The 20,476-nt window shown below is 44.1% G+C and overlaps 1 protein-coding gene across 5 annotated transcripts in view; it reads left to right on the plus strand.

Annotated features, from left to right (window-relative positions):
* Positions 1-7,892: 7,892 nt before the first annotated feature.
* Positions 7,893-20,476, plus strand: part of ADRA1A (adrenoceptor alpha 1A) — a 124,939-nt gene continuing 112,355 nt past the window's right edge. For 3 of the 5 annotated variants that reach the window (XM_014532752.1, XM_005885495.2, XM_005885496.2), the window contains exon 1: positions 7,893-11,409. In XM_014532752.1, the coding sequence (XP_014388238.1) occupies positions 10,527-11,409 (883 nt within the window). In that variant the 5' untranslated portion in view covers positions 7,893-10,526. The remainder of the gene's footprint in view (positions 11,410-20,476) is intronic. The other 2 variants (XM_014532753.1, XM_014532754.1) reach the window with 2 other exon arrangements.

Below are 20,476 nucleotides of genomic sequence, written 5' to 3' on the forward strand. Positions count from 1 at the left end.
CTTGACTAAGTGGGATTTACTCTGGGGATGCAAGGCTAGTACAATATTCACAGATCAATAAATGTGATATATCACATAAACAAATTGAAAGACAAAAGTCATATGATCATATCAATAGATGCAGAAAAAGCATTCAATAAAATCCAACACCCATATATGATAAAAACTCTCAGCAAAGTGGGAATAGAGGGATCATATCTCAACATAATAAAGGCCATATACGACATACCTACAGCCAACGTCATACTCAATGGGCAAAAACTAAAAGCATTCCCCTTAAGAACAGGAACAAGACAGGGATGTCCGCTTTCACCACTCTTATTCAACATAATACTGGAAGTGCTAACCACAGTGATCAGACAAGAAAACAAGAGGTATCCAAATTGGAAAGGAGGAAGTAAAACTATTATTATTTGCAGATGACATGATATTGTACATAGAAATCCCTAAGGACTTCACCAAAAAAACTACTAGATTTAATAAGTAAATTTGACAATGTAGCAGGATACAAAATTAACGCCCAGAAAATGATGCTATTTTTATACACCAATAATGATCTCTCAGAAAGAGAAAGTAAAGAATCAATTGCATTTACCATTGTAACAAAAAATTAAAATACTTAGGAATAAACTTAACCAAGGAGGTAAAAGACCTGTACTCAGAAAACTGTAGGACATTGAAAAAAGAGATAGAAAAATATATAAACAATCAAAAGAATATATCGTATGCATGGATTAGTAGAATTGACATCATTAAAATGTCCAAACTACCCAAAGCAATCTATAATTCAATGCAACTTCAAAGCATATTTCACAGATCTAGAACAAAAACTCCAAAAATTTTTATGGAACCAAAATAATACCCCACGTAGCTGCAGCAATCCTGAGAAAGAACAGAGTTGGAGGGATCACAATACCAGATATCAAGTTATACTATAAAGCCACTGTAATCAAACAGCCTGTTACTGGCACAATAATAGGTATATAAATAAATGGAACAGAACAGAGGACCCAGAAATCTACCTAAGCCATTATGTTCAATTAATATTTGACAAAGGAGGCAAGACTATACAATGGAGTCAAGACAGTCTCTTCAATAAATGGTGCTGAGAAAATTGGACATGTACATGCAAAAAAGTCAAACTAGACCACCAACTTATACCATACACAAGAATAAACTCAAAATGAATAAAAGACTTAAATTTAAGCTGTGAAATCATAAAAATCATACAAGAAAACATAGGTAGCAAAATATCAGACATCTCATGTATCAGAATGTTCACAGATACATCACCTAGGGCAGTGATGACGAACCTATGACACACGTGTCAGAGGTGACACGCGAACTCATTTTTTTGGTTGATTTTTCTTTGTTAAATGGCATTTAAATATATAAAATAAATATCAAAAATATAAGTCTTTGTTTTACTATGGTTGCAAATATCAAAAAATTTCTATATGTGACACGGCACCAGAGTTAAGTTAGGGTTTTCCAAAATGCTGACACAAATTGGAGTACATGAAACTAAAACACTTGTGCACAGCAAAGAAAACCAGCATCAAAATGAAAACAGAACCCACTCTATGGGAGAACATATTTGCCAACGATATAGCTGAGGAGGGGTTAATTTCCAAAATATTAAAGTACTCATTACAACTCAACGAAAGAAGAGGAACAATCCAATTAAAAAATGGGCAGAAGACCTGAATATACATTTCTCAAAAAAAACATACATATAGCCAAGAACATATGAAAAAATGCTCAGTCACTAGTCATCAGAGAGATGCAAATTAAAATGACAATGAGGTACCACCTCACACCTGCCAGAATGGCTATCATCAATAAGTCAACAAACAACAAGTGCTGTTGAGAATATGGAGAAAAAGGTAACCTAGTTCACTGCTGGTGGGAAGGCAGACTGATACAGGCACTGTGGAAAACATTGTGGAGTGTCCTCAAAAAATTAAAAATGGAACTGCCATTTGACCCAGTGTTCCCACTTTTAGGAATATATCTTAAGAAGCCTGAAATACCAATCAGAAAGAATATATGCACCTCCATGTTCATAGCTAAGATCTGGAAACAGCCCAATTGCCCATCGGTAGATGAATAGATTAAAAACAACAACCTGTGGTACATTTACACTATGGAATACTGTGTGGCTGTAAACAGAAGGATCCCTTAGCCTTTGTGACAGCATGGAGGGACCTGGAGAGTATTATGCTAAGTGAAATAAGCCAGTCAGAGAAAGACAAGTATCACATGATCTCACTTATATGTGGAATCTAATGAACAAAATAAATTGACAAACAAAATAGATCCAGAAACATTGAAGCATGCAACAACCTGATGTATTTCAGAGGATATGGGGTGGTGGGGGAAGGAAGATATTAACCAAAGAACATATATGCATATATGCATAACCCAGACAATAGTGAGGTGAAGAGAAACAAAGGGGAAAAGGGGGCAAGGGGGACAGTCCGGTGGTGGGGGTCAATTTGGAGGGGTGGGTAAGGGATATTTATAATACTTTCAAGAATAAAGGTAAATTTTAAAAAAAGCAAAACTCAAACAAACAAGAAAACAATTTCTACATTTGGTATAGATATTGATTCAGGTGTTTCACCTCCCTTCCAGATGATCTGTGACAAAGGTATAGAGAGAATTTGATTGTTATGCCTCAACTGATATTTGCAAGCAAGAAGCAAAGTTTTATTGTTTTAAAGGAATAATTTATCTGATCCAGTTATAAGATGACTTGAACCCACATTCCCACCATAATGTACATTGTAAGGGTGGAATGCCACAACTCATGAGATTTGGTGCAAGTTATTTTCTCAGGGAGGTAAGAAAGAGCAGGAAGAATAATGCTGAAGACAGAATTATCTCATCCAAGGCTTCCTTCAGCAGTGTCTGTGCACTGAGCAGTTTTCTGATAAAGAATTAGAACACAATGGTTGTTTGGAGAATTGTGATGAGACTGCATCAATATCGTCCTGAGCCATGTTTTCATTTTTCTCCCTCTTTAACTTTTTAAGCCCTATGAGAATTTGTTGAAAAGCCTAAGCCCCCTACTCTGTCATTATAAGTCCCAGAAATCAGCTCCTAATTCCATTGTGTATTGTCTTCTAAGATAATAATTAACTGATTCTGAGTAATTTTTCCTCAAAGCCTCCTACACTTGCTGACTTTCTCACTAACCACAGTCTTGCCAATCGAAGGCATTGAGTGTATGATTATTACAAGCCTTCCTTCTCCAATTAAAATGGTACACACACGCATGCACGCAAGCACACTCTATTGTACAGCTGTTGCTGATTTGCCTTCTTCACTTTTGTCTTTCAATCTGAATTCTGTTTATCCTGTAAGTCCTAAATCAAACAATATCATCCCCTGAGCCTTCACAGAGGTCCCCTGCAGTGGATTTCTCACCTTCCACTATACCGCAAGTCTAGAGTAGTGCCCTTAGGTCCAGGCAAGAGGACCCCTGTCTTGGGTTTTGGCCTTTAGAGAGCCCAGATATGACTCCCTCTGACCATGGCTCTTTCCAATGGGCAGAGTCCACAGGACCAAAAAAATTAAGGTGTTATCCCTGCCTGGAGTCCACTCTCCCTCTTCTAGGTCATGCTCTGGGACCCAGAATTGTCTACCCTAAATGGCCGCACAAGTGCTTTCAGGGTGAGATGTGCCAGGGCTTCTGTAGAAATGGTTTCTCCCACTGGGTCTGGGCCTCCCCAGCACCTCCCCCAGGAGGCTGTAGCAGTTGGCCAGCCCCTCTCCACTGTAACTATGTACGATGGAAAGGTGGTGATAAAAAAAAATGCCAACACAGCCCTAGCCCATTTGGCTCAGTGCATAGAGCATTGCCTCTTGGACTGAAGGGTCCCAGGTTCAATTCCAGTCGAGGCACATACCTTGGTTGCAGGCTCCATCCCAGCCCAGGTCTGGGCACAGGCGGAGGCAACCAATCAATGTGCCTCTCTCACATCAATGTTTCTCTCTCTGTGTCTCTCCCCTTCCTTCCACTTTCTCTAAAAAAAAAGAAATCATTGGAAAAAAATATCCTCGGGTGAGGATTAACAACAAAAAAGCCGATCTGCAGATATGCAACAGAACTCCATGGAATGTGCTACTCAGGAGTTGGAGAAATATAACATAAATATCAAAAGTGGCCCGTATTAAGGAGTTTGACAAGAAGTACAATCTCACCTGGCACTGCATCGTGGGGAGAAATTTCAGTAGTTATGTGACACATGAAACCAAACCCTCCATCTACTGCTACCTGGACCAAGAGGCCATTCTTCTGTTCAAATCTGGTTAAAGGCATGGACTATGCCACAAACCCAGTGACCCATCCAAAGATAAGTATTGCAGCCTAAATTCCAAACACCGGAGACTGAAATCTTCAGCCTTGCCTAAAGGAACACCTTGATCTTGAACCTTTATTGTGTTATTTTCTACAAGGCATTCTCTGTACTCATTTGTTGAGATTGTCAAACAATTAGCAAAACAGCTTACATTTGTATTTATTTTCTATTCCATATCTCTCTGCCCCTTGTTTTTCCTCCTCAAAATCCGTTCCTTTCTCAAAAGAAATAAAATTTGTTAAAGAACTGAAAGAACAAAACAAAACACACCTTTTAAGACCTTTAGACTTTTTTCCTGGGCTCATCAATGTTTCTCTCTCCCTCTGTCTCTCCCCTCCCTTCTTAGGGCAGACCACATCATAGTATGTGCACCTGCAGGCCAACGGCCAAAAGGCAGCTGCCAGGATGATCAGACTGCAGTGTTCACACATATAGGCATGGCCCTTCAAGATGTGGGACAAGGGGGAGTAGGGAGAAAAGGAGGAGTAGGCAGTGGCCAGGGCCAGCTCACCCACTCCAAACGTAATTCTCAGGTCATTTTGCACATGTCTCCAACTGAATACATTGTGCTTATGTCAGGTGTGGAATCTGAACCACTCTGGATTAGAAGTGTGTTTAAAGTAGCACACAAAATGAGCAGAAAGGGAAAGGGCTAATATTTATAACAAGAGTTCTAATAAGCTTCACATGATATAATCTCACTCAGTCCTAATAACCATCCTGGGGGTTTTTATTGTCTCCCTTTAAAAATTATGAAGCCAAGGTTCAGAGAAGCTGAGTTTTGCCCTGGTCTTACAGGATGTCAGGGTGAGCATCTTTATGATTCCACAGTCCACTCTTTCTTTACTCCACCTCCCCCTGGGTCTAACTCAACATTTTCTGGAACATCCATGTCAACTGTTGACAAACAAAAAGTCAGCCAGATATTTCTCCAGCAAATGTGTTAATTCTGGAACAACAACGAATTGCAGTCCAGAACATGCAACCATGGCAGGCCATGTGAAAATCCACTAAAACAAAAGAGAAGAAACTTTTATGGGGAGAGGAAGAAGTTGGGAGGGCTATTACAAAGGGTTCTCCCTACCCTAGCCAGTTTGGCTCAGTGGATAGAGTGTAAGCCTGTGGACTGAAGGTCCAGGGTTCTATTCCCATTGAAGCATCTATCTTATATAAAAACTGCTGTTTGAAATTTTAACCCTGCTATTTGGGCTTCTGTGAATGTTTGCTTGCTTAAATAATAAGGAAAATAAGATTACTCCCATTTCAGGGGCCATTAAACCTTCCCCAGACGAAGTTATCAGTGCTGGCACCAGGCCAAGCCTTTGGTTGAGGTCTCAAAGCCCCAGCACATAGGGGCTCTTTAAGAACTTGCAAAGGGGACCAGAAAACCCCATATTTGGGAGACAAAGAGGGTAAAAAGGTATAAATACAGGAAACTTCCTGCGTGACTTCGCCCAGAATTCTAGAGACATTTTTCTCTGGGCCCGCACCAATAATAATAAATGTAACTCCATCTCTCTAAGCGTTGCTTGGTTCTTCTCTGGTCTTCTGTAACACCATCAAGAACATGTACTTTGGCCCTAGCTGGTTTGGCTCAGTGGATAGAGGGTCGGCCTGCGGACTGAAGGGTCCCAGGTTCGATTCCAGTCAAGGGCATGTACCTTGGTTGCAGGCACATCCCCAGTAGGGGGTGTGCAGGAGGCAGCTGATTGATGCTTCTCTCTTATCGATGTTTCTAACTCTCTATCCCTCTCCCTTCCTCTCTGTAAAAAAATCAATAAAATATATTTAAAAAAAAAAAAAAAAACATGTACTTTGGTTGCAAGCTTGATCCCTGGCCCTGGTTGGGGCACGTGTGGGAGGCAACCAATCCTTGTGTCCCTCTCACATCGATGTTTCTCTCTCTGTTCTCCCCTCTCTTCCACTCTCTTTAAAAATCAATGGAAAAAATACCCTCAGTTGAGGTTTAACAAAAAATAAATAAAAAATAGAGTTCTCCCTGTTGTGCTTGGCAATGATGGTAGGGCATGAGAGCTCCCCCTTCTGGCCTCCTTACTTTATTTTAAATGTGGTTTTTGTTTGCTTTTTTTTTTTTTCTCAACTATTCTCTAAAGAATCCCCAATAAATGGATAGTTTCCTGTTTGTGGGTCTATGATTATTGAGGGAAAAAAATGGTTCTAAGAGTTAATTTCTCAAAGATTGATGTTTATAGGCTGAGAACTAATTTAAAAGACCTGCCTGGTAGCATACTAGTATAGGCTAGAATTAAGGAGCCACTCTTTTCAGTCTTGGCACTAGCTAGTTAGTTGCCGTGGAAGGAGAGGATTTGTGAGTATGCTTGTTCATTAGGGATGGGGACTGGGAGTTCCAAAGACTTTTGTACATACTGACCTTGCAGAGCTGAGCAATTTTCAGTCGCTTTTCTTGTCGATAACACTATTTCCCTTGTGTGCCATGGAACAGATATTAATAGAGCATGCGAATTCATGGTGTAAGGCTAATGAATATGCAACTGAACAATAATATATCCCTCTGATGTATGAGGTTTCTGAACAATAGACATTATATGCACATTTGATGAAAAAATGTAAGAGTCACACAGCATTGTAGTCCAGCCTTCTCCAACAGAGGGGACTGAATCAGAGAAAGACAGCAAGTGATGTGGTAATTAGAGTGAACCCAGGTTTACTGTCTCCTCACCCAGTGTACTTCCTGCACAATACAAAGTTCAGTTTATGGACGACCTAGCCATTTGGGTATATGTTTAAAAATAATATTACAGTCAAATAAAATAATATTAAATCTAAATATTAGGTATTCAATGAAGCAGAGCCCCCTGATCCTCCCATGGGCATTCCTCCAGGACATTTTGAGGTATATTGCTAAAAGAGAGGGAGACTTCCAAATATCTCCCTTGGAAAAGGTAATAATATTAATAAACTTCTGTTCAAGGGAAGGAATTCAAGTTATCTATTTGTTATAGGTTTAAGGGAACCTAGTAAATATTTTGAAAACAGTGTGTCTTATCTGAATAGATGAAAATGAAAGATGACAATGAAAGAGATGGGAATCAGAATGCAGAAAACGTTAGCATTTTTCCAATGTTCCAAAACATATATAGCTTTATTCAGTTGTAAGGTAAGCAGAACATAGAATTTACCAGAAAAAAAGTAAACAGTCTGGTGATGTCAGCTTTTCATGCTCCAGCTATTAATAAATCAAAGAGAATTAAAGGGAAGTAATTCTCCTTTAAAGGATATATTTTCTTATGAAAACTGGAAAAAAATTATGTGGCACTTCAAAAACACTAAACTATGTAAGAAACTACAGTGAAACTATACTGCTTTTTATTTTTAAATATGTTTTTATTGATTTCAGAGAGGAAGGGCGAGGGAGAGAGAGATAGAAACATCAATGATGAGAGTATCATTGATAGGCTGCCTCCTGCACGCTGCCTACTGGGGTGAGAGCCCACAACCCCGGGGCGTGTGACCTGACTGGGAATCCAACCTTGACTTCCTGGTCCATGGTTCCATGCTCAATCGCTGAGCCACACCGCCAGGCTATACTGTTTTTTAAAATCTATAGATATGCTCACTTTATCTTCCTGGAATTAGAATTTTGTTACAGATTTATTTAATTTTATCTGATTTTACTTGCATCTTAAAACATCTTCAGATAATATAATTTATTTGCATATTTGGCAGAACTACATGCTTCTTCCTGATTTTAACAGAACTTAATCCAAGTGTTCATCAAATCATATGTTTCAAGTGTACAATATTATAATACATCATCTGTAGATTGCATTGTGTCCTCATCACCCAAGCCACTCAAGGCAAGATTTAAAAAACACGGCTTTGCGCATGTGCCTGGGCTGCGGAGCACCAGTAACCGCAGGAGATCGCTCCTAGCTGGGCTACTGCCTTGTTACGTCAGCGAGACCTGCAAAGTTCCTTACCAGCTCTTGGCTGATTTCTGGGAGCTGAATATTAAAAGGGTGAAGGTGCAGTTATTGAGCAGCTGTATTTTCTTTTCTTTGCTATTTTCACTCTTTATTGTAAAGTCCCCAAGTAAAGGATAGCGAGTCAGGCGCTTGAAGACACTAGCGGTGGAGGGGTGAGTCAGCGGGTGCGACAGGACGGGGAATTGGCTCCTGGAAGAGTGGGTCCCCTCTCCCCTAGAGAGGAGGCGGCAGGGCTGCTCCTGGGACAGGAATCCCGGCAGCTCCGCGTGGGGGCTCCAGGTGAGTGAGGGAGGGAGCGGGGCGCGGGCGTCCGGCTGGGCCGGGTGGATGAAGGCAAATGGCCTGGCCCCCGCGTGAGCGGATCCCCCACTTTGCCAGTGCCTTTGGCATTTTCCGCCTGCTCTGGCCTGTATCCCCACCCGACCCTGTTTTCCTTCTATAGTCTGGGAAGTTACCTCTTAGTTAATAAGTGTGTTTTAAACCTCGTATTTAGTACCCCGAGGTGTGTATGCGGGGAAAGGGTTTCTGCTATTGCTTGTTTTTATTGCCACCTGTGAGCTCTTGAACTTGTGATTTCACAGTAGCCTGTGTCTGGGGTCCTGCCTCAGCGCCCAATCCCAGAATCCTTAGAAGCCAAGATGGGTCCCCACTCCTCTCACTCCTGCCTGATTCCTGCGGTCGGCTTGCAGCTGTGGGAACCTGGGTTTCCTACGCTGACCCTGCCCCTCCCCCAACCCGCCCAGAATATCCAGGACATCCTCTGTCCGCTGGTGTGCGGGCCGGATTTTCACGCCTAAACATTCGCAGTGACTGCCACTTGCAAAGCCTCTTCGGCAGACTGAAGCTCCCCCTGTCCCTTCAAACCTCCCCACTGGACCCCAGCAGCCCACCTGGGTGTGGCTCGAGGCTCGAGTCCTCCGGGACCTCTGACCCTGTGGATTGGAAAGGAATCCTGGACTGACCTCGGTCGCCTTCAGCCCTGGGGACCCATCCGGCTTTGCTCGGGACCTGACTCTCAGGCCGACTCGGCTGGTGGACAAACCCACGCGCTCCGCACGCCCAAGTGTGAATTCCTCCGGCACGAGCGTGCGCGGCACTGCGGTCCCCAGGACGCGGCGGCCCCTCTCCCCGCCCGCCCCTCCAGGTGGCTGCAAAGCGATGGCAGCCGGTAGATCCTCTGTTCCACTCGCTCAGTTTGGTGAGACACACGCGCCAGCTGCAGTGGCGCCTGGCGGGCTTCGGGGATTTTAATTTCGCCGTCATCCGGCCGCCAGGAGCTGCAGTTTGGGATTTATTTGCTTCGGATTTGAACCCCGCGGTCGCGCGGAGGAGCGAGCCAGGGCGGGCTCCCAGCGGCCGGGGCATTGCGCGGAGCCCCTCCCGCGGGCCCTCTGTTGCCGCAGGGCCAGCCGCTCTGGTACCGCAGAGTCAGCCGGGCTCCCCGCCGGGTCCTCCTCGTGGAGCCCCGCACGACCTCGATCCCTCGTGACCTCGACCCCCGTGCGCCTGGCTGACACCCCGCCTTTCTCTTCGCGCTCTTTCAGGAAGACGCCGGCTGACGACCCTGGGTCTTGGTGAACAGTTCGCATCCACGTCCCCCGCCCGCGCGCCTAGAAGCTGGATCTACAGCGGGCCAGCCACTCGGTGGGTAACTGCGGGCCGGCGGCAGGGTCCAGATGTCAAAGGTCCCCACCTTTAAGAGTCGACGGCAGACCGCTGCTTGCTGGTGGGTTGTGGGGGAGACTGGCGCTGGATTTGAGAATCCCAACTGATGTGCAGAATGCTGAATCTTCTCATCAGGACGCATCAGACAGAGCGGAATAGAGGACTCGCATAATCCCGGGGCGGCATTTTGCAACTTGTCTCCTCGAGCGTGGCGCCAAGCCTCCTGTAGGTAGGGAGGGGGGGTCTGGGTCCAAAGCAGCGGGTGGAGGGCGTCCTCGGACACCCCGCTCGCCCCGCCATGTCGCCTTTCATGCCCTGCCCCTTGGCGTGGCCTTCCGAGAGTTTCCAGGGCTGGCAGGGGTTGCTTCCCATCGGCGCTCTCTCTGTCACCTCCGGCCAACCCCAGCGGGCAAGGCTCCCCCAAGCTCAGACCTTTTGACTCCCTGCTCCCTCGATCCCGCCTCCGCCCCCGCCCCTGCCCGGGGGTGGCCGTGGAGAGCCGGACCTCGCCCGGCCGGCTAGGACCATGGTGTTTCTCTCTGGAAATGCCTCAGACAGCTCCAACTGCACTCACCCGCAGGCTCCGGTGAACATTTCCAAGGCCATTCTTCTCGGGGTGATCTTAGGGAGCCTCATCATTTTCGGGGTCCTGGGGAACATACTCGTGATCCTCTCCGTGGCCTGCCACCGGCACCTGCACTCGGTCACGCACTACTACATCGTCAACCTGGCGGTGGCCGACCTTCTGCTCACGTCCACCGTGCTGCCCTTCTCCGCTATCTTCGAGATCCTGGGCTACTGGGCCTTCGGCAGAGTCTTCTGCAGCATCTGGGCGGCGGTGGACGTCCTGTGCTGCACCGCGTCCATCCTGGGGCTCTGCATCATCTCCATTGACCGCTACATTGGCGTGAGCTACCCGCTGCGCTACCCCACCATCGTCACCCAGAAGAGGGGACTCCTGGCTCTGCTCTGCGTCTGGGCGCTCTCCCTCGTCATCTCGGTGGGGCCGCTGTTCGGCTGGAGGCAGCCGGCCCCGGAGGACGAGACCATCTGCCAGATCACCGAGGAGCCCGGCTACGTGCTCTTCTCGGCGCTGGGCTCCTTCTACGTGCCGCTCGCCATCATCCTGGTCATGTACTGCCGGGTCTACGTGGTGGCCCGGCGGGAGAGCCGGGGCCTCAAGGCGGGACTCAAGACCGACAAGTCGGACTCGGAGCAGGTGACGCTCCGCATCCATCGGAAAAATGCCCCGGTAGGAGGCAGGGGGATGCCCAGCGCCAGGAACAAAGCGCACTTCTCTGTGAGACTCCTCAAGTTTTCTCGGGAGAAGAAAGCCGCCAAAACACTGGGCATCGTGGTCGGCTGCTTCGTCCTCTGCTGGCTGCCTTTTTTCTTAGTGATGCCCATAGGTAAGTCTTCACAGCATCTCATCTTAGTATTTAGGGTCTTCACCCTCTTCCTGCTCTGCTACCTCAGCTTCATGGTGGGGTTGGCCCAGAAAGGATCTGCATTTCAAACAGCAAAGCCAGGAGGGCAGTTTGGGAAGGCTTCCTCCTAGAAAAGTGAATTTCCATTCCCTTTCCACTCCAATCTCATTTATATTATGTCCCAGGGCACTGTTTCAAGTAAGGTGAAGTGGTTTCCAAGTGATGCAGATTAATTGGCCTCTTTAATAAGAATGTCAACTTTTCTCAGTACCTAAAAGCCCTCATTCAAACTGAGTCTCCACCAGCACTTAGGCAGGGTCTGTGGGATGCTATGTCCACCTCTGCTGCTAAGGACTGCACATTCTCTTCATCTAAACATATGCCCATGCTTATCTTGAACAAATGTGTAATTTTGTTATTAGATTAGGTTATTCCTAAGGGTTCATTATAATGGTCTGCTTATACTACATATCTGTGTTAATTTTATATTCTGGATTCAGTATGGAAGAAATATGGTGAGCCTCTGACAAGGAAAAAAATCATGTCTAAATCAATTTAAGTTCAACATAATGTTTCCAGTAATAAAATACTTTTCCCTTTATTTTAATAGTAAGTATTAAAGCTAACATTACTCTTATCCAAAGCATTTGGGAAGTTGCAGAAGACAAAGTTTGAAAATAATACAGTAATGTTACAAATCCAGATTTTGCAAATGTTAAATTAGCTGTTGTTAAAACTAATTAGCTCATTAGAAGGATCAGCAAGTGGATCCACTTGGAATAGTCATTTATCACTGAAAAGGCCTTCCTGAGATCCCAAAATGGTTGTTTGCTATTTTTAGTTTATGAGCTCAAATATAGACAGACCTACACATTGGTTATCCACTAACTCTAGCAAACAAAAAATTATGATAACAATTATTAAAAGCCTGTTTCCAGCACTTTAGAGCCAAATTTAAATGGTATGTACTTAAAAGTACTTTAATTTGCAATGCTGTAATAATAGCAGCTATAATTTTTTTGAGGTCCACCTTTGTTTTAGACATTTAACAAGGCTTTTTATTGCATTAATCTTTTCAACAATTCACAATGTGAAGTATGTATTGTTATCCTGAAGTTACACTGGGGGGAAGGGATTCTTCAGGTTCTAGAACTTCACTGTCTAATACCATACCCACTGGCCACATGTGACTATTTAATGCAAATTAAAATGAAAGAAAATTAATATTCAGTTCCTCAGTCCCACCAGCCACATTTTAAGTGCTCAGTAGTCACATGTGGCCAGTGGCTATTGTTTTAGGACAGCAGAAATAGAGAATATTTCATCATTGCAGAAATTTCCTTCCAACAGAGGCCCTTCTGAGTCCTCTGCCTCACCTTCCTTTGTGTCTGTCCATTTTTATTGCTTACTCTGCTCCTGGAAGTACTTCACAGCTTTGAATTTATTTAAATAACACTCTTTACCTGAGCCTCTGCCAGCTTGCCTACCTTTCTACATCTCATTTCTTACTCCCTCCTGAAGTTTGCGCATTTATTCCTGCATCCATTCATTCAGCAAGTATTTATTGAGCACTTGTTCTAGATGCTTAGAATGAACAAGGAGGAAAAGTCCTTGCCAGTAAGATGCTTGCGTTCTTTTGGGGGAGATAGACATGAACAAATAAATATAGGCTAAGAATTCAGGATTATACACCTGAAATTAATATAAAATATTATTGAATATTAACTGTAATTGAAAAATGAAAAAAACAGAAAGCAAGCAAGAGTAGATATATTAATATCAGACAGATCAGACTTCAGAACAAGGAAAGCCATCAATGGTTTCCAGAGGTTTAAGAGGAAAGAGGGAGGGAATGAGTCGATGGGGCACTGGGGACTCTGGGGGCTGTGACACTATTCTGTATGATAATGTGATATAAATACATGACATTATTCATTTGTCAAAGCTCACAGAGCTATGAAACACAAAGGGTGAACTCGAATGTAGACTATGGGCTTTTGTTGATAATGATGTGACAATATTGGTTCATCAATTGTAACAAATGCTCCCTATTAATGCAAAGTATTAGTAGTAAGGGACACTTTATGGGAGAGTCAAAGGCGTATATGTGAACTCTGTACTCCAGACTGCAATCTGCCTCTCCACCTGCCCCAGTGCCTGTAGACATGAGGTCACTTTCTGTTTCAGAGCAGCTAGGGGAAACTGTCTTCTAGAACCCTTGTCCTCCCCTCCCCCAGCCCAACTGGTCTTCCTGGGTTGCTGGGTATCTGTTTACCTTAGTGACAGAACACTTGGAGGGTTCTGAGTGGCCAATTGTGGCCCACAGGACACTGGCACTTGGAGGCAGAGCTGTGAGCCCGACCAGCCACATCCACCTTCCAGCGGGTCCTGGAGCACCTGTGCGATGCTCTGCTGGAGATTTCTGAGAGCTTGAGATATGTTTGGGATCTCCATGCTTTCCCTGGGAGATCCTGGTCTGTGCTGTGTGTGGGTGTCTTTGATAGTAAGGAGATGGCACACTTTAGGAATGTGAGGGCACTAGGCTAAAGGTGTTCTGCCCCAGTGAAGTCTGTGGGAGATGTCGTAAGAATATTGAACCAGTGACATGTGCCGAGGACTCCCTCAGGCTGCCTGCGGTGGAGGCCAGGCCTTGTGCTTGTTAGCACTGAACACAGACCTGAGCAGGTTGTCACTTCAGGACAAGGTCGACTCTCTGCAAATGTATGGAGGAGCCAGTCTCCTAAACTTTCCCAGCTGACATGGAAACCCATCTCAAAAACATCAGAAATCCATGGAGAGCAACTTTGGAAGAAAATAAAAAATTATTTAATGAAAACATTCATTTTTCAGAAAGTACACAACTGCTCCACCAATATGAGGTGGAGTAAGTGAGTCCAGGAAAGGGAGCAGGAGAAAGACAGGCTGGAGCCAAACACAGAAACAGAGCAGGTCCTGGAGGATAAAATCAGCCAAGTAATATCAGAGGCTGAAAAACTGCTACAGACCATCCCTTCACCTGAGATCCCCTAAGTCACATGAAGTGCCAGGTCAAACAAAACAGGGAAGCAGAAAACTGTGACCACCCCGTCCTTCGGTTGCAAGTTGACCTGAAGGGTGTCCCTGATAATGCCATCTTCAATGTGTCCTCAAAGTCCCGAAGAAGAACATCATGAAATAGCCAGGCAATTGTGGGAAGAAAAGCAAGTGAAGGAAGAGCTCCCAGGACAGATAACTAATCTCCAATTTGAGGAAGCATCTTTGCAGCATGAAAATTCAAACCTAAAAAGTGAGACTCAGCAGCAGAAGCTGAAGCTCCAAATTCTGCCCGAGTCATATGAAGATCACTTAACACAACTTCAGAAAAAACCGAGGAGGAAACGAGCTGCTTAGAAATGGAGAAGAAACTTCTCAACGTGTCTGTAGATACGTGCACTCCGCATATCAGATTTGCAACCTACAGGAAGATGGCGGAAGACCTGGGCAAGGAACTGGAGAGAAGCACTTCCTACCAAGGCAAAGGAGACCGTCTTCCATGAGAAAGGGCTTAAGAAAGCTGGAACACAGCCAAGGAGAGAAAGCGCATGGAGGTGAGGAAAGAAAATGATCGCAACAGGCGAATGCTGGCCAAGGTCGAGTCCAAGGTCCAGCCTTTCCCAAGTGGCCCTGTTGCTCCTGTTGCTCCACCCACAGCCCACAGAGACCCAGAGGAGTCAGGGGATCCCATGGGTCATTAGGCCCCGCAGGAAGGAGGAGGGAATTACGGTAAGAGCTCAAGAATCCAGGGTCACCTGAGGTTTGCCTCAGTTTCCACAGCAGCTGGGTCCTGGACATCCACAACCTCTCAGAACATGTATATTGTTTTCTCTTTAAAGTTATTTTGATGATTCCTTTTCTTGTTTAGCTACTGTTATTTAATTGATGCTACAATTCCTCTTATTCAAGTAGATATAACTTAATTTTAAGTTAGTATTTAAAAATAACTATTAATTAAAAAATAAAGATAAAGTCCATTTAATATTAAAAAGAATTCAGGATTACTGTGCACTGTTTAAAATGTCAACAGAATAAGAGGCTAGAGAGTAGCAGGACAATGTGGGGGTTCTCTGGGAGGTCAGGAAAGTCCTCTCTGAAGAGGTGATGTTCTGATTGAAGTGAGGAGCAAGAAGTCTGGAGGAAGAGCTTTCTGGGCAGAGCAAACAGCCAGTGCAGATTTGGAAAGAACCTGACCTGTTCAAGGCTGAACAGAGAGGCCAGTGTGGCTGAACTACAGAGAATGAGGGGGAAGACAAGTTCAAAAAGAGGATGAAGAGATAGACAAGGTCAGAGTACTGTGCATTTGTGAGACCAAAGTAGAGTTTGCATATCATTCTAATTGTGATGGGAAGCCGTTCTATTGGGGGGTCTTTTAACAGGTGAGTGGCTGGTCTTATGTTTTGAAAAGATCACTCAGGATTCTGGGTGGAGAGTGGACTGTTTGGGGTGAGAGTGGGAGCCAGGAGATCAGTTAGGAGGCTATTGGAGAAGTCAAGGAAAGAAAGGTCTTGATGCCGCCACTCAGGTGAAACAGGTGGAGGTGATGAGAAGTGATCACATTCAGTACCCATTTCAAAGGTAGAGCTGACAAGTTTGCACATAGGTACATGAGAAAAATAGAGGTATTAAAGATAGCTTCCGTGTCTGGGGCCTCAATAATTGGGTAAATAGTGCATTTTACTGAGATTGAGAAAACTGGAGAGTGACAGGGTTGTGAGCGGCTGGTAGGAGTATGTAGGATGAGTGCTTACCTTGTATAGCCCATGTTGAGAAGGGTCCATTAGACATATAAGTAGAGATGCCCAGTAGGTAATTAGATATATGAATTGTAGCTAGGAGGAGAAGCTGTGCTACTATATAAACCTAGGACACATCAATATATTTAAAGCCACAGAAATGGAAGTATCTACAAGAGAGAAAGTACAAAGAGAAAAGGCAGATAAGGTCTGAGCTGAGCCTTGGGACATTCTGATGTCTGAGGGTTATGAAAAGGAGGAGAACCTACCAGCAAAAGAAATTGAAGAGTGGCCAGGGAGGAGACTGTGATGTTCCCCAACACTGAATGGAAATGTTTCAAGAAGACAAGAGTAATCAGCTGTGTCCCCTGCAGTTGCCAAACCAAGTCAGAGGAGGACTGGGAATCAACACTGGGCTTGGCCAAGTGCAAGTCTGAGTAGATATGAAGAGGTCCTTTGAGGGTAATAGTCTCAGTGGAGTGATGGAAACAAGCCTGATTGTGTGCTTTCTAGGGAGAATGGAAAATGAAGAAGTGGGAACAGTGAAATAGACAACTCTTTGGAAAGATTTTGCTAGACAGTGGAGCTGGGAAATAGAGTGTAGCTGAAAGGATCTAGAGAGAATTTTCAAAGGTGGGAAATGGGATATCATGTTTATACTCTGATGGGAATGATGGAATAGAAAGATGCTGGTGGTACATGCAAGGGAGGAGATGGAATTCAATGCCCAAATGGGTTGAGAAGTGATGAGAAAACACAGTGGGGAAGGAATAGGAAATGATGGTTGTTTGAGGAGCAAAAGAAATATTAACCTTTGAAGTGAGAGAGTGAATAGATTATAGAAATTTAGTAGAGTCCTGAAGAGTCCTGTTTGAGACCTGTGGTCATACATTTAAAGCCCAGTCAAAAAAGTTGTATGTTGCTCTCTAACAGCTAAGAGGCTGGGGATTAATAGGGACTGTTGCTGATGACTAGATCTAGGGACCACAGTGAAGAGGTGGTGTTAGTGAAGGGACATAAACTGGATCAGATTAGGGGTCATACAGAGTCAGATGGTGGAAAAAGCTCAGGTGATGATAGGTGACTGGAAGCTTGGGACTTCTAGTGGTGACCAAGCTGAGCACGATGGGCTGGGTCCTGAGGTCCCCTAGGGAAAGGGGATCTGGTCTAAGCAGAGCCTCCCTCTTGTATCTGATCTCTTGGGGAGTTAGTAATGTTGAGGTGAAGATGCTATGATGGAAGGGAATTGTAGTAAGAGAGGAGTACCCGGAATCACTAGGCTTCCTTTAAATCCTAATAATGTGGTGTGACAGGAGGAAATTGAAAATTTATAGTTAACAGTATTCAACTAAGTTGCTCAGTAGGGTGAAATAGCACTAAACCTACCAAGTCTGTGGTGCACAGTTTCTTTTTGACACCAAATAAGTAAAATACTATATCTTCCAGGATTTATTGACTGAATAGTAAGTAGCAGGCATGGAGTTAAACAGAATAAAAAGATAGATAAAGCACATTCCCATCCCTCAAGGGCCTCACAATCTATTTAAGGAGACAAATTAGGAACAAATATCACAAGTCTGTGAAAATGATCCTCAAAGCACTATTAACAGGGCTGAGAAATATAACAGTTAACCATGTCTGAAGGTTGCTGTGGAAGCTTCTAGAAATATTGCTGTTGATTAAGTAAGAATTTGAAGGCTAATTACTTCTGTTGGGCCACCAATGAGATGTTATTGTTTTTTAGTACATTTTTTCATGCAAAATGTGTACAGAAGAATAACTACGTCATTATATTATCATACACAAGGGACATGAGCTCTTAAAAACAAGTATTCTCTTGGGAAGAAGAGTTTATCGGTCTGTGCTAGGCTGTCAGAGAACAGTGAAGATAGAAATTAAAACGAGGGCACAGTTGAATGTGATATATAAATCTGAAAAGTGAAGCACCCACGTGCAGAGGACTACGCTCAAGATAAAGGGTGAGTGAGTACTCTCCATTTCATCACCGAAGGTCTCTCCTCTGTACTATGAAAAGGCTCTGTCTCCTCACTGACCCCATACTCCCTTCCTCCGCAGCTGCTCCCCATCCGGGCTGGGCTAGTTGCTGGACTGAACAGAGTGATTACAGGAAGGAATCTGACTTGCCTGCTCTCAAGTCTAAGTGTTGCTAGTCTTGTTTTCTTTTTGCATCCTAAGTGTTTGGTTGAAATTCAGAACCCCTTCATGGGAGGAGAATCACGTTTGAAGTTTCTATCAATCATTGATACCTTAGAATGAATGTTTTTTAAAAAACAAATTTTGGTCATGGAAACAAATACAGAGAATATGAAGGTGTTAGGCTTCAACATATAAAGGAAGAAAGGGTGAACAATGTGCCTCACGGGGAAGATCAGGCACCGGAAGTGTATGTGTCATCTCTGCCTATTTCATCCTCTGTCTGGAGACCACTAGTCCCAGAGGAAGTGTACTGGGTGGAGAAGGTGTTGGCCTGAGATTTAAACTGCAGCTTTCTTTTTCATGAAATAGGTGATGCTATACAGGGTAGCTGGTAATCTTATCAGAATTCATATGGTTCATAGACCATTACTGACACATGTTGATATAAGGATGTCACCATGAGCAGTGGGTGCACCTGGAGGTCTAAGAAAGAGAGAGCATCAGGGAGAAAGGGATGAAGGGGCCACAATTACTGAACACATAGTTATGTGTCTGAACTCTAGACACATTAAATACAAAATAGGCACTATTATTGTGCGTGTCCATTGCTGTTATGTCAGAAATCAAAGGAGGCAGTGTTGGGCTGAGCTGTGGCTCATGTGTACCTAGAATATTTGAGAATTATGTTAAAAAAAGAGGGGCGGACAGCACAGTGGTGACCAGGGAGAATATGTTTAAAGTGGAATGTTTGGGGCCTTGATGGGGTGGCTCAGTTGGTTGACGAGTTGATCCATGTGCACACACACACAAAAAGGTTTGGGTTCAATTCCTGGTCAGGGCACATACCTAGGTTGTGGGTTCTTTGATCTCCAGTTGGGGCACATATAGGAGGCAGCTGGTCAGTGTTTCCCCCTCCCTCTCTCCCTCCCTTCCTCCCTCCATTTCTTCCCTCCTTCTCTCCCTCCTTTTCTCCTCCCCTCCCTCCTTCCCTTACTCTCTTTTCCTCCCTGTCTCTAAAATCAATAAGCATATATATCCCCAGTGAGGTTTTTTAAAAAAGGGACGTTTGGAGGAAGGAGAGCTGGCAAGGGGCTTATCAGGTGGAGGCAGTGAATGATTCATTTATTCAGCAAAATTTTATTGAGCATTTACTATGTGCCAGGCAGCTAGAGAATCACTGAAGATAAAGACCAACAAATCCCTGCCCTAATGGCGCTGAAAATCTGCACAAATTCATAGAAAAGTTTCAGATGGTGATAAGTGAAAAACAGTGAAGAAAAAGGGCAAGTACATATAATGACATCTAAATGCTATATAAGGACTCTTGACTCAAGTCGATGTCCAAGAAAGGCAGAGATTGTGTTGCTTCACTGCAGATACAAAGGGACCAGGCCCTTGATTCCTATGGAAAAGGTTGATCTCTTGGAAATAATGGTGTAGAGAGAATCTAAGAACCATTATAATTTTAAGATCAGAGACCAGTTTTTCAGTTAACTCTTGCTGTACCACAAACCATCCCAAAATGTAGAAGTTTAAAGCAACACCATTTTATGGTTGGTGATTCTGTGAGGAGGGGATGAGTCAAGGCCCAATTTGTCCAGAGGTCGGGGCTGGCTGTCAGAATCGGTGGCCTCTTTTGCTCCAGTAGTCTAGACTAGCTTTCTTACTAGGTGTACCGGTTAATAATGCGGAGTTTGTAATCAAAGAAAACACAATAATTTAATGGAAACATCAAAAGTGCTTTATTCAATGTAATGCCCATTGCTAGCTACACATTTCCCCCATCTTTCAGGTAATTTGTGGATAACGTCCCAATTGAACTTTTCTTGTTTTGAAGCAAATCAGAGACCCAATTTTCCACTTCTTCGTACGTTTTGAAGTGCTGCTCAGAAAGTGCGTGTGCTATCAATTGGAACAAGTGATAATCTGAAGGAGCAAGGTCTGGTGAATATGGCGGGTGGGTTAATACTTCCCAGGCAAGATATTTTAATGTGTCTTTAACTGCTTTTGAAGTGTGTGATGGTGCATTATCATGAAGCAAAATTACTTTGCTGTGTCTTCTGGCACATTCTGGTCGTTTCACGATCAAAGCATGGTTCAAATTGATTATTTGTTGTCGGTAG

The sequence above is a fragment of the Myotis brandtii genome, unplaced genomic scaffold (assembly GCF_000412655.1).
Source record: "Myotis brandtii unplaced genomic scaffold, ASM41265v1 scaffold908, whole genome shotgun sequence".
In the NCBI taxonomy this organism is placed as follows: domain Eukaryota; kingdom Metazoa; phylum Chordata; class Mammalia; order Chiroptera; family Vespertilionidae; genus Myotis; species Myotis brandtii.